Source organism: Rhynchophorus ferrugineus, unplaced genomic scaffold, assembly GCF_030347505.1.
Source record: "Rhynchophorus ferrugineus isolate W39M unplaced genomic scaffold, kcgeb_rfMv2 rfM8, whole genome shotgun sequence".
Lineage (NCBI taxonomy): Eukaryota > Metazoa > Arthropoda > Insecta > Coleoptera > Curculionidae > Rhynchophorus > Rhynchophorus ferrugineus.
The window spans coordinates 23,642,340-23,655,893 of NW_027472587.1; the positions used below are offsets into that span (position 1 = coordinate 23,642,340).

At 29.6% G+C, this 13,554-nt stretch overlaps 1 protein-coding gene and 3 non-coding genes across 7 annotated transcripts in view; 3 read left to right on the top strand and 1 right to left on the bottom strand.

Moving 5' to 3' along the window:
- Positions 1-13,554, top strand: part of eEF2 (eukaryotic translation elongation factor 2) — a 171,230-nt gene that overhangs the window by 4,077 nt on the left and 153,599 nt on the right. For 2 of the 4 annotated variants that reach the window (XM_076411058.1, XM_076411059.1), the window contains exons 9-12: positions 709-914; positions 1,146-1,297; positions 1,355-1,460; positions 1,980-2,431. In XM_076411058.1, the coding sequence (XP_076267173.1) occupies positions 709-914; positions 1,146-1,297; positions 1,355-1,460; positions 1,980-2,048 (533 nt within the window). In that variant the 3' untranslated portion in view covers positions 2,049-2,431. Of the gene's footprint in view, positions 1-708; positions 999-1,145; positions 1,298-1,354; positions 1,512-1,930; positions 2,432-13,554 lie in introns of those variants that run through there. The other 2 variants (XM_076411057.1, XM_076411060.1) reach the window with 2 other exon arrangements.
- On the top strand, positions 4,563-4,629 carry LOC143201835 (small nucleolar RNA SNORD31). Its single transcript, XR_013007038.1, has one exon. It is a non-coding gene; the product is annotated as a small nucleolar RNA SNORD31 (small nucleolar RNA).
- LOC143201836 (small nucleolar RNA SNORD31) lies at positions 5,230-5,294 on the top strand. Its single transcript, XR_013007039.1, has one exon. It is a non-coding gene; the product is annotated as a small nucleolar RNA SNORD31 (small nucleolar RNA).
- On the bottom strand, positions 8,973-9,164 carry LOC143201804 (U2 spliceosomal RNA). Its single transcript, XR_013007012.1, has one exon. It is a non-coding gene; the product is annotated as a U2 spliceosomal RNA (small nuclear RNA).

Consider the following 13,554-nt stretch of genomic DNA (forward strand, 5'->3'; position numbering starts at 1 on the left):
ATGGTTACTGTGGTAGTTATACACGAGGAGGTCCAGTATTAAAATTGGATTAAGACGTATATGTTAACTTTTTACAGAATTGCTTTTGATATCTTTAGCAGATCTCATCACTTAATAATTGATCAATACTCTCCACACCTCATATATTATTGGGCTACTATTTTTTTTTTAATGGTTCTCTATGGTCCTAAAGATTCACTTTTGGGTTATTCATTGACCCTTTAGTTAATATAAGTGCTTATCCGGCGCCATCGATTGTACATGAATATGAATAGTGGGCCTTGATCTTGCAATATTTAATCCAAACAAACACGGAGATTGCGCAGCGAATTCGTCTATTTTAAGTTCTTTTTACGTCATAACATTAATTGAATAACTCTTTAATATGATCCTTTAAGAAATTGGCTTATACTAGTGTTGTGGGGGTCACATTCTTCTGTATTACAGGCCTTAAGTAATTATTTCATCAGCGAATATAACATTAAATAAAAAGGATTGGAGAGATATGCTGGTCAGCTGGTGATATCCTTGTAAATTATTTGGAGGAATATATAAGCCCACTTCAAAATATGTCCAAAGTGTGAGAGTTAGTGTATACTTCTTTTGGCTTCCCTTCCATCGGCTTTTGTTTTATAGGATCATACCTATTATTAAGACAAAAATAATCATATTTAATGGAGTGAGATTTATGCTTAATTCGATTTACAGGTTTCCAATGGGCAACAAAGGAAGGTGTCCTTTCCGAAGAAAACTTGCGTGGCGTCAGATTTAACATCTATGATGTCACTCTACACGCCGACGCTATCCATCGTGGTGGCGGTCAGATCATTCCTACCACCCGTCGTTGTTTGTACGCTTGCTTATTAACTGCCCAGCCCAGACTCATGGAACCTGTCTATCAATGTGAAATTCAGGTAATTCTTTTACTCAATTCAATTTTGATGCCATCTTTATTCGATATCGAATGTTAGAAATGCGTTCGATATCTGCAGATGATGGTATATAATTTGTAATTTATTGCCTTTTTTATTACGTATGTGTGCAATAATGTAAGGCTTGAATACAAACATTTACATACGATAATTATATCCTTGTTGTTTAGTTACGTTTAACAATACAAATACATTATTCGTTCTACGTTTTAGTGTCCTGAAGTTGCCGTTGGTGGTATCTACGGTGTATTGAACAGAAGACGTGGTCATGTCTTCGAAGAAATGCAAGTCGCCGGTACGCCCATGTTCGTCGTAAAAGCATATTTACCTGTAAATGAATCATTCGGTTTCACCGCCGATCTTAGGTAAGACCAAGTATATCTTGATCTCGCCCTGCATATTATGAGTGGTTATTTTTCTAGATCAAATACTGGAGGTCAAGCTTTCCCACAGTGCGTGTTTGACCATTGGCAAATCCTTCCCGGTGACCCAACAGAAAGCGGCACCAGGCCATACAACGTTGTACAAGTAAGGATGTTGAATTTTTTAAATCATTATATCTCTGTTAATTTCAGATTTGTATCCATCCTTAGACAATGTTACATATCATATATATATTGTAACATTCGCAAGAGATGGTAGATTAATAGTCTTTTAGTTTCGGTTCTAAAGTGTTCTTACTTTTTTGCCAGAATAGGGGGACTAACAAATCATTTACCATCTTGTTTCATTAAAAGTTAGCCAAAGAACACCAAATTTCTCTACAGATTTAATTGGCCGGTTTTCACAAAGTGTAAACATGCTTGTTGAAGAAACTATACATTATGTTTCGTACATATAATTTAATTTTTAAAGATATTTCTTCAACTTTAATATCTAAAAAATCAGTAATCTTGAGAACCAAGTTATATATCTAATATTAATCAAACTGCTTTATTATTGAATTTTCCATTATTTGCAAAAAGTTTTAATTATGGTAACAGCTGCTAATATATTAGATAACATTATTTTTTAACATGTCTAATATTTTATTTTATTGTTTTTCAGGATACACGTAAAAGAAAGGGTCTTAAAGAAGGTCTTCCAGATCTTACTCAATACTTGGACAAATTGTAAACGCGTCATCAATAGCAATCCATTTTTTTGTACAGTGCAAGAAAAATTATTTAAGATTTATATCAATTATTCACCTTAATAAATCAATTTATATTTGTATTCTTTTACTTGGCAGGGTACTTTTTCCAGCTAATTTATTTTCAAAGTACTTTAAATATAACACCAGCTAAATTTATTGTCTCAATACAATGTATTTATTCCTTAGGGAGAAGGCAAAGTAAATTCTACAAACTGAAATACTGTTTCTTTTTTTTTAATCGATTGGTGGAGACCGTTTTGATGGTATATTAAGGTTTCACACAGATATTTTAAGGGATCGCTATCCTTTTGTTATCATGACTGTATTTGTTTACTCATTTTTACCCAATAAATTATAAATTTTATTTACTCTTTTTTTTAAACAATGAACGTATGAAGACGCTGGTTGGATTTCGACAGGATTGCATTGTGAAGATCTAAACTACTCGGGTAAGTTATCAATTTCGTTTTAGTAACTGTTAGCCATTTTAAATGATGACAATTTTTAATCTGTAAACTTGTGACAGATATAACAATAAGCTCAACAGGACTGAATTTTTTTTATCAAAATCTATTTTTATATCACGTTGGCCTGACATTTTTTAATATTCTGTTTTTTTTTACATTTTCAGGTCATTCCGTTTTGAACACTGTTGAAATTGTCACTAGTTGGTAAGCACGCTATATTTTTTTTCTTATTCTAGTTTATATTGATACAATATTTTAATATATCTTTTTTCAAAGCGCTATTTTTATGAATTTATCTGCTCTTAAAAATATTAGTAAAAGTTTTTTTATGATGACAACTTTATAAAATTGAAGATATTTAAGATTGATATCTATGTTTTTTTTGCCAAAAGGATTCTGAATCACCAAATATGCAGTATAATTACTGCAAAATAATTTGAAATGTTTCATTAATATTTATTTTCTTGCAGGATTTCAATTGCTAAATTCGCTTTCACCGTACGCAGGTAAGATCTTTAAATGCAAATTAATTTAATATGGCTTAACCAAATCATATGTTGGGTTTAAAGAAAAGTTCATAATAAAATTTGATTAGTCTTCTTGTTGGGTGAAGATGAATTTATTTAAACCAGTTATAACACTATTCACCATTCCTTGTAGAGTGGTGATGTCATATATACGTGAAGAACTTTGTGGTTTCTGATTGAGAAACTTTTTGAGTAATTTTCAGTCTTATAAAGGCAGCTTAACCGAAACAAATAATGGTCAGAGGGTGCTATGTTTGTATTATGTGGCGAACATTAAAACTTGACAGAACTCGCAAAAAATATACGGATTATATCGAATTTCTGTTTGCAAAGGGCTTTGTAGAAATAGTTCAAAACAGTTTTGTATTCGACTGGTAGTTGATTCTTCAAGAATTTCTTTAGTTTACCCTGTAGATGAACAACCAAAGCTGACCCATTTCTCACATTGTAATTAGCGAAACGCAACTTTTTCCGAAACCCAGTATTTATGATTTTTCTAGTTACTTTTATATCGAAATGCGTAATTATCGTTTGAATTGAATTGAATTGAATGTTTTAACGGAATACGACCCACCTATGATAAAACAATTTACATTTTACTTTATATTATAAGAAGTAATTGTTACCCCACACTTTTAAGCCGGCCAATTTCACGTCTTAGAGTGGAAAGGGTGTGCTCGTAGTGGGAACAGCAATGTCTTTTCTTGTGTATGGTTGTATGGTAATTATCCATAATGACCAAAGGAAGTCTAGATACAACTAACTGCATCGATTATTCTGTTACGCCAAATAATGCGATTGTGTCTCATGAGTAAGATATTAGTTGTTTTTATTTTCAGGTATGTAAATATAGTTCTACAAATTATTGTTGATTTATTATTTATATTTTTACATATGAATAAAGGATTCTTAAATAACTTTTGTTTTATTGGTAAATAAGCCCATAAAATCTCGAACATTCATTAGAAACTTGCCTTGGAAGTTTCCTCACGATGAGTAAAAATTGGATAGAACCATAAGCTTATAATTTGTTAATTTCTAAAAGTTACCAATTTTGCATAAATCTTCAATCACAAAGTGAAAGTTCGTGATTGATACAGCAATATTTTCAGGTAAGCTAATTTTTTTTATCTTTATGGTTATAAACACAATACATTTATTTCAGCCTTTCTTACCCTCCTGGGCGTTTAGACTCTTCTGTGGTAACTGCTGCCCTTCTGTGTAACCGAGGGTGCTCTTGTAGTGGGATTGTTTTTCGGGTAAGCAAATTTCTATTATTAGTTAATAATGGTTTAGCAAATTAAATAATTACCGGAGAAATTTTGGTGATGCTTAATTTTCTTTAAATTGTGTATATTTTTACTGACATTGTGTATATTACATATGTTACTGACATACATATATTTGTGTGGGAGTGTGAACTTATTATGAACTTTAAAATCGAAGAGAAAACTTGATAAATTACATTTGCTTATTTCTAATTAAAATATCTATATTTTCAATTAATCATGATGATATCTGTAACCGCCCCAGGCTGACATTTGTGAATGATTGGTGCTACTGATGCTGTTTATTTACCATAAATTATGTATAACGTTAAAACAATTTTATAGTGGTAATTATTCGCAGGCATCGCCAATGGTATTAAGCCAATCTTGTTCGTGACAAAGATGGACCCTTTACTTTTGGAATTGCAGTTAGGCGCTGAAGAACTTCAACGTATTAAAAATGTCAATTTTCTCCAGACACAACGATGATGGCAACCCAATCGGTGAAGTTCATGTGAGTATTTGATATTACTACTACTTAGATTATCGAGCCTATTTTTACGAAAGTGTTCAGCTGATTGATGAGCTTCACTTTGTTTAAATTATATATATATATATATATATTAATTATATTAATATATATATATATATATATATATATATATATATTTATATATATATATATATATATATATATATATATATATATATATATAAACAGTAAAATTATAAATATAATATACATAAGTAAATATATTAGTGTGAAAATGTAAACTTATGAACTTCGAAAGTTTGATTATAAAATATGTTCACTTAATTCTATTTAAAATGTTCATATAACAGAAAGAAGAAACTACAAGAAAGAATCTTGTAGTGTTTTTACAATATTTTCATTTTACAATTAATCATGATGATATCCAACCGCCCCAGGCTGACATTGGTGAATGATTGGTGCTACTGATGCTGTTTATTCGCTATAAAATATGAATAAAGCTCAAGACAATTTTATAATAATAAATTATTTGCAGGTGTGTTTGTACGAACTGTAACCGTCTTAAGTCAGGCTATCGCCGAACGCTCTGAGCCAATCTTGTTCGTGATCAAGATGGGCCATGCCCTTTTGGTATTGATGTTAAAACGCTGCAAAACTTTATCAAACTTTCTAAGGTATTGTTGAAAATGTCAACATTACTGTTGCTACTTACGACGATGACGGCCCAATGGACAAAGTTCGTGTGAGTATTTGATCATATTCTTAAATGATCGAGTCTATTTTTATGAAAGCGTTAGGCTGATTAATGTGTTTCCTATATAGACTCGAAATATTAATGTCGCTATTTGCCCTGCAGTACATCGGTTAATATTTACTGCAGTTTCCTAATGTGAGACAGGTGTATTTAATAGACTTAATTTTGATTTGTGTGAAATTGTCTAAATATTTGTTTTTATCTTAGATTGATCCTAGCAGAGATTCTATGGGCGTCTGGTCTTCACGGCTGGGTCTTCCCCTTGAATCAAATCTCTGTTTGAAGATATTTGACGCTTTAGGTAAGCTTGATTATTTATTTTTTTATTATTGTTAAGTCGTTGTAAATGATGACATTTTTCTTACTCTGTAAATCTGTGACAGATGTAATATAAGCTCAACAGGCCTGAGTATTTTCAGCTAACTAATTTTTATACCCATTTACATGAATATATTCCAATAATTTTTTTTTGTCTTCCAGATGATTATTTTTATGCCTGAGACTTGATATTACTTTCTAACTGGTAAGTAGAAAATTTATTTCAAACTTTATTAGATTTACTGGCAACAGCTACTATTAATTATCACATATGTTGCAAAGTTTGCATTAATTGGTCAGATGTTTGCTCTACAACTATGTTTTTTTACATTTAAAGACACACTGAGTAATTCAATAATACTTGGGTTATATTATTTACATTGATACTCTAACATGGAAGTACTTAACAAAACTGGTTAATGAATATCCGATTACAATAAAATTCTAAGGTTTTTCAATGATGAGATTCATAAAATTGAAGATATTTAATTAATATCTGTGTTTTTAGCCAAAAGGATTCTGACTGCATTTTCGCTAATATCTAGTATAACATTTTAATGTGAATATTGTTTGTTATCTATTGTTTTTGTTACAGGTGACCTTCAATTTCAAAATGCACTGTGCAAGTAAGTTTTTTTTGATATATTTATGTACTCTTCATTTTCTGATTTTCTTATATTTTTATGATAATATATGAAATTAAATCCTTCTATTTTTTACTTATTTTGTAATTTAGTTGGTAAAAGTAACTTTTTTAAAATCTAAAAAAAAAGAAATTATGGATAAGTTACCCCACACATCTAAGCCGGCCAATTTCACGTCTTAGAGTGGAAAAGGTGTGCTCGTAGTGGGAACAGCAATGTCTCCTCTTGTGTATGGTTGTATTGGTATTATCTATAATGACCAAAGGAAGTCTAGATACAATTGTATTGTATTAAGTATTCCATTACGATAAACTATTCAATTGTATAAACTAATTAAATGAATAATTATGTTTTTATTTTCAGATATGTACTTATATTCTAGTTCGTCATATTTATGCTATGATTATTATATTATTGTTATATTGTTAAATATGAATAGTCTAAGTAACCATGTGCACTTTTTAAGATCATTGCTTAAATATTAGTAACAGTACATTATATTTTTATTTTTATTTTCAGACATAGTTATGTTCTAGTTCGTCACGTTGATGCTATGATTATTGTATATATTGTTAATATGAATAAAGTCTAAGTAACCATTGGCCTTTTTAATATCATTGCTTAAATGTTAGTTAATATATAGTGTTAGTATAGTAATAATAGTGAGTCGAAATTTTCTTCTCTCTTAGTGTCATAATCAACCCGAATCACGTGTAACATTTAGCACACCCGATATATTTCGATTGTGTACTTCATAATTGAACAACTAATAATGGGTATAAGGTTTTATATTTTCTAATAATAGAGAAGAAGATCTAAAAGCAATTTAATGAATGCAGTAACAGGTAATTATAAGTTATGCAGTCTTGGTTGGCATAGTGGTAAGGGCGGCAGGATGGTTGTTGCGATAGTCGCGGGTTCGAATCCTACTGGGGAATGATTGAAAATTTAAGTTTGTGATTGTCCTAGACAAGAGTGCAGAATCCGACAAGGAAACTGATCCGAGTCACGCCAGTAACCAGGCTGGATAAGACCGTTTTCTGGGATGATTATTAAGTTGGTCACTCGCCAGTCGGTAGGCTTAATGCCGAGGACCGTGGTTTGGAGCCCACGTTAAACTGTAGGTCCAGATAAACCCGTAGTTGGTAAAAGGATACCTTAAAATACATATAAGATAAAATTATAGGTTATGAAGTGCTTGGGATTTAAAACGAAGACTACTTGCGACTTTATTTTATTTTAAAGGATGATTTACACTTATCTCATATTCAAAATAATATGATAATATAACACTTCGCTCAATAATTCAATTTGGCAAATAAGTAATAATGAAGCTATCAGTTCGGTAGTTAAAAACTATAGATGAAATGAAAATAATAAAAACGGAAGTTTGTAAAAGAGGAATGGAATAATAGCCTCTAATATTTTATGGTACTTTAATATTTCGAAAATAAGGGATTATATAAGACTAATGAAAATCTACACTAGTAAATTAATGACTATCAGTGTTTAAGCACAAATAATAGGCAATTTAGTCTGAATTTGAAGTAGTGCTCTTGACAAAAGTTCACAAGGTTCTCTCCAAAAACTTTTTTATCAAAGTGAGTTCAAATGTCAATATTTGTTTCTTATTTGGCACAACGGATCTTCATTTGTAATTTTTAAAATCAGAATGGTAGCACAAACATCATACATTTTTGAATTGCACTAGTAATGTTTGTACTGACAAACAAATAAGGTTTAACGAAAGAAGATTGAACAAACATTGACCAATAATCTTGTATGATTGAATCAGAAAAAGTATTAGGTAGTTTTCTACAAAAAAACAATCTTGAAGAACTTCCAATTTCAAACTGTAGAGCTTGCAGTAGAATGGTAGTTTTGTATTGATGCCTGCTTCTGATTGATTTAATATACTGGAAACCGATAAGTAGAAAGGTACAAGAAAGTTTCATTTAATAATAGCCCAATGAATTTGAAAGTGTTAAAGTTCATCGGATGATCCAGAGTTAATTAAATACACTTTAAAATTCTGTAGTTTTGAACGAGAATAGAAACAGACCGAAAAGTTGACCAAAAAGAGATTCTACCTAATAGTTGCCTAAGATAACATAAACATAAAACAATATTAATGTGGTTCTAAATCAATTTTTTCGCCTAAAAATTGATTTCTATTTTGTTTAACTGAATAGCAGTTGATAAGGAATTATTTTATCCATCAAAATTAGCTTATTTTGCCTTTATAGAATAACAATCCTTAAAAATAGCTTTTCCAAAATCTGCCATACTAAAGATATTATTTGTCACAACGTGGCAAAGCCGAACGCCAGAGAAATCAAACTTGCAGAACAAATGAAATGTGAAATTAAATATTTAGAATTTTACTACGCCTTACAATCTAAATCATCAATAAGGTTTTATATTTAAAAATTACTCTAAATGGGCCGATCCCTGCGGTACTGCAATGCTGGGCCAACCCGTGACGGAAGCGGAGCAAGCCCCTAACCTTCCATCAAATTCCAAAAATCAGTTTAATATACTGGCTCCGCATGCGGAGCGTATCAGATATTAAGCTGATAAGAACAGATACTACACTTTGATCTTAGCCAAAAGGCCGAGAAGCGATAGCGCTCAATTGGAGTTCAAAGTCTATAAACCAAAGACGTCGAATGAAAATGACAAATTATAACTTGTGGCGCCATCTTTAGTGATAGCGTACAATACAAATAATCAATAAATATGCTAAAATGTATAACACATAAAGTTACTCTATTATTTAAAAAAATATATAATATAACTTTTATAATAAAAAATATCAAACATTTTTTAACTAAAATAATTCACAAAATATTTACAATTTTTTTTAATTTTAATTTAGCACCTCCTATACACGGAATGCTATAAAACCACAATCCGCGAACTGATGGAAAGCAGCCATCACTAGAACAAATTTATTTAAGCACGAATTTAATAAGGATTTGTGTCTATTATACTTACCCACCTAACAGTTATAAAAATGGTATATATTTAAGTTATGATTCACTGAAGTATTTATCAAGTTCTAAAAAAAATATGAGATATTCATATTTACATCATAAACATACAAAAATCAAGTTTAATTCTTCAATTCATCAAAATATCTTCATAAGAAGTATCAGAGATTCATATTTTCTAATGTGACTTCGTTTGATAAACTAAATTTATTTAAATTTGGTAAGTTGGGCATGGATTTCTACACTAGTTCAATATAGATGCAGTAATTATTTTAGAAACAGAGAAATAAAACCAAATTGAAAAGGAAAACGCATTTGAAGAAACTCTCTTATCCTATTTTTAAATTCTTTTAGTGGAGTTGACCTTGACTGAAAATTACATAGTTCCTTAAGAGTCTCTCGACGAGTATCTTATTAAAATAGTTAATAGACAAATGTTATTTTAATCACCATCGTAGTACCTTGTAAATTGTCAGCATTTCTTACATAAAATAGATAAAGAATAAATGAAAAAAGAATACAAAATTGAATAGAAGAGTAATAAATGAAAAATAAATAGAAAATAATAAACGGAGAATAATAAAAAAAGATGGATATTTAAGGAATAATAAATGGAAATTATAAAAAGAAAACTGGAATACTCTGTGAATAAACCCACCATTTGATGAAACTCAGCTTGGGTGGCACAAAACAGTAAAATCAATTGAGTAAAAAATTTAGTGACTCTGAGCGTAGCAAGATTCGTAAAGGCGACAAATTCATCAGTTAAAAAGAAAAGGTAATCTACTAGACGGCTAGTTCCTTTAGATTATTTTTCAGAACTTTTTTAGCCGGCTTGGTTGGCGCAGTGTTAAAGGCGACAGGACGGATTGTCTTAGGTAAGAGTAAAAAATCCGACAAGGAAAATGAGCCCAATCACGCCAGTAACCAGGCTGGGTAAGACCGAATGTCTTCCGGGATGTATACTGACCTTTTCACACTAGAATATTAACACTAATTTGCTTTAAAACTGCATATTAATGTCTGTTAAGTATTTTCCTTTTTACTTTTTTTAAGTAACATAGGTTTTCTAAATTATGTCAATTTATAGAAATTAAAAATTTATTCCATTTTAGCTAATATATTATCCTGTATATTTTAATGGGCATCATTCTCATCTAATCCATGGTTGAAAAATATTGATGTCGATGTGAATTATCATTTTTAAAACCTTTAGGGTATTAATTAGTTTTTTGTATATTTTATAATTAATTATTATTAATTGTTTATTTTATCATTTTACCTATAGTTACCGTAAAAACATTGTATAATAAAGCTGATTTACTAAATTTCGTTAACCAATTGTTAAAAATTAATAAAAGATAATGTTGAGATAATATTACTGTAATATGATATTATCTAGACTAATGATCGCCGTGTGATCGAAATTCGACCACAATTACTTGAAATATAACCTATGTAAATTACAGCAACAAATATCTGTATATTAAAATGCATGCAAACTATCTCAAAAACTAACACTCACTAAATAGCATTTAATTAAACATAATTTCCATTAAATTTCAATAATAAAGAAAGTATTAATAGGTTTTAATTAATACATCATTAAACATTATAACAAAAGTATCATGAGCGAGTAAGCTCATTTTCAGAACTGAAAGAACTTCAAAGCATCAAATATAAATATATATGATTTTTGTTTATTTTTATGTTATTATATTACTTATGTTATAAACATAAGCATGTAAATGAAATAATACATTGTTGGGCATATAAATAATTGGGTGGATGAGCCTATATGATAAATGCGCCTGTATATACGGTTGCATAAATAAATGTTAGAGTAGTTGCCTTGAAATATAAAATTGCATGAACGCTACGGCGCATGCTCGTGTTAATGCCATCCGGATAGGAAGAAGATCCCGCCAAATTGATTCATTCTGTATTGTGGCTTTAATGGATTTGTTTGTAAAATATAGTTACAGAGCGACTCAGTTGAATCTAATGTTTTAATTGCCTATATACCTTCACCAAATTGATTCTACAAAGTCGTTGCTATATATATATATATATATATATATATATCAACAAGAAACGCCTTTATGCCTTTACAATCATTAAATTAACTATCGATTTTCCAAGGTTCAAAGAATAACATATATAGTCACATATCTTATTGCATTAATCATTAAATACCTCAATATTTATCAATGCCTTAAAAGGTTTACAAATGTATTGTTAATAATTAATATTTTTTTCTGTTTGTCCTATGTATTCCATCTATGCAAATTATGTAGTTAGTTTCATTTTAACTCCTGTATATTTTCATTACCTCATTTTGATAAATTCTAAAATATATTATATTACAAAAACAATAAATACATTCATTTTAACTCTTGATGCCTAAATTAACGTATTTATCACCTGCAATATTCAGTCAGTGCTTTTTTAAGAAATGCAGTTACTAATGAAACCAATTAATCAGAAGTTGACACAACTAAAATTTACGAAAAAATCTTAACAGCCACAATCATATCAATTAATAACAGCCTTTAAACAAGAACAATTTTTCTTTTTATCTTTTTTTTTTTCATTAGACGTCAAATTAAATCAAAAGCTGATGTCGAAAATCTAAATATCTTGTAAGCAAGGAAAACTGACGATTCTTATTATTCTCGAATTTGGTTAATCTATGTTCGGATGAAATTTTTACATATGTCGAATTTTTGTTTCACAACTTATACCTTCTATAACTATACCTTATATACCTTCCGATAAAGCGGACACATAATTTGTAGAATCAATCTCTACAAAAAATGTAAAGTAATATAAGTTTACGTGAACATATTATTCTTGATCATTTTTTATCCAAACTTGCATAACTCTTTAATAATTTCAACAATACGGGAATAAGCGAAAGTAACACAGAAACTTTTTTGAATAATGCTTTTACCACTCACTTTATGTTTTAATATCGTTTCAAATGCTAATTAATTAAGAAAACAAATTTAGCTCCAGTGGGATTCGGTCCTAGTCCTAGTCCTAGTTATCGTCGTCAACCTATAAGAGCCATAGTCTAATCAAAGTTTTAGTAATTACGGAGCAATTTAATTTTTTTAAAAATAAAGGGCTAACATAATATTTGCGGGTTTATAACCTGTAATAATTATAACTAATATTTTTAATAATTTACCTTAGATCTGACAACCGGACGGCGACCAGCTGGTTAGTCACAGCTGTGAGACGTATGCAAAATTCTTGAAAGCAATAGTGATAAGAGGTTGTAACTCTTACCTATAAATTATTTTGGTTGTATAATTAACTGTAGTTCTTAGATGCAGTATAATGTTAAAATAAATTATATTTGATAACATTTTTGTTCAATTATTTTATTTAAATTAGAATTTTGTTGTATGCCAAAGCCAAACTGAATTAAAACTCAGAGTTGAGCAGCACTATTGTAATGTTTCGACGTCACAATTACCCACGACGCATTACTAAAACAACTTTGAATAGACTATAGCTCTTACACTACACGAATAGCCCCTGAACTTGTTAATGTATTTTGTATAAATGTTCTGATGGCTATTCCTAGTTGTTCGATTTGGGTGTTTTCCTTTTTACTGGAGTATATTTATTTATAGCACATATTTCTTAAAAATATTAGGTCTAAAAATTATTTCTCCGTATAAGCTAGAATCATACCAAATTGCAAGCTTTTCACTGCTTCCGTTTTTCTTAAAAAGGGAGGCAAAATTTTCACTATATATTTCATATAGATTAAATGAACTACTTTGTTTCATCTAGGTATTATGGCTAGTTTTAGTTTATCTACATATTTTGATTATTTCATTTATGTAGTAATATATCTTTTTATGATTTATACATAAAATGTTTTTAAATAATTAAATATTGAATGAATTCTTTACCTACATTTTGAAATAAAATTATATCATTATTTACTTATTTATCCCACTATTGAATTTACTTATTTATGACATAATTATATTAAAACAGTAGCTG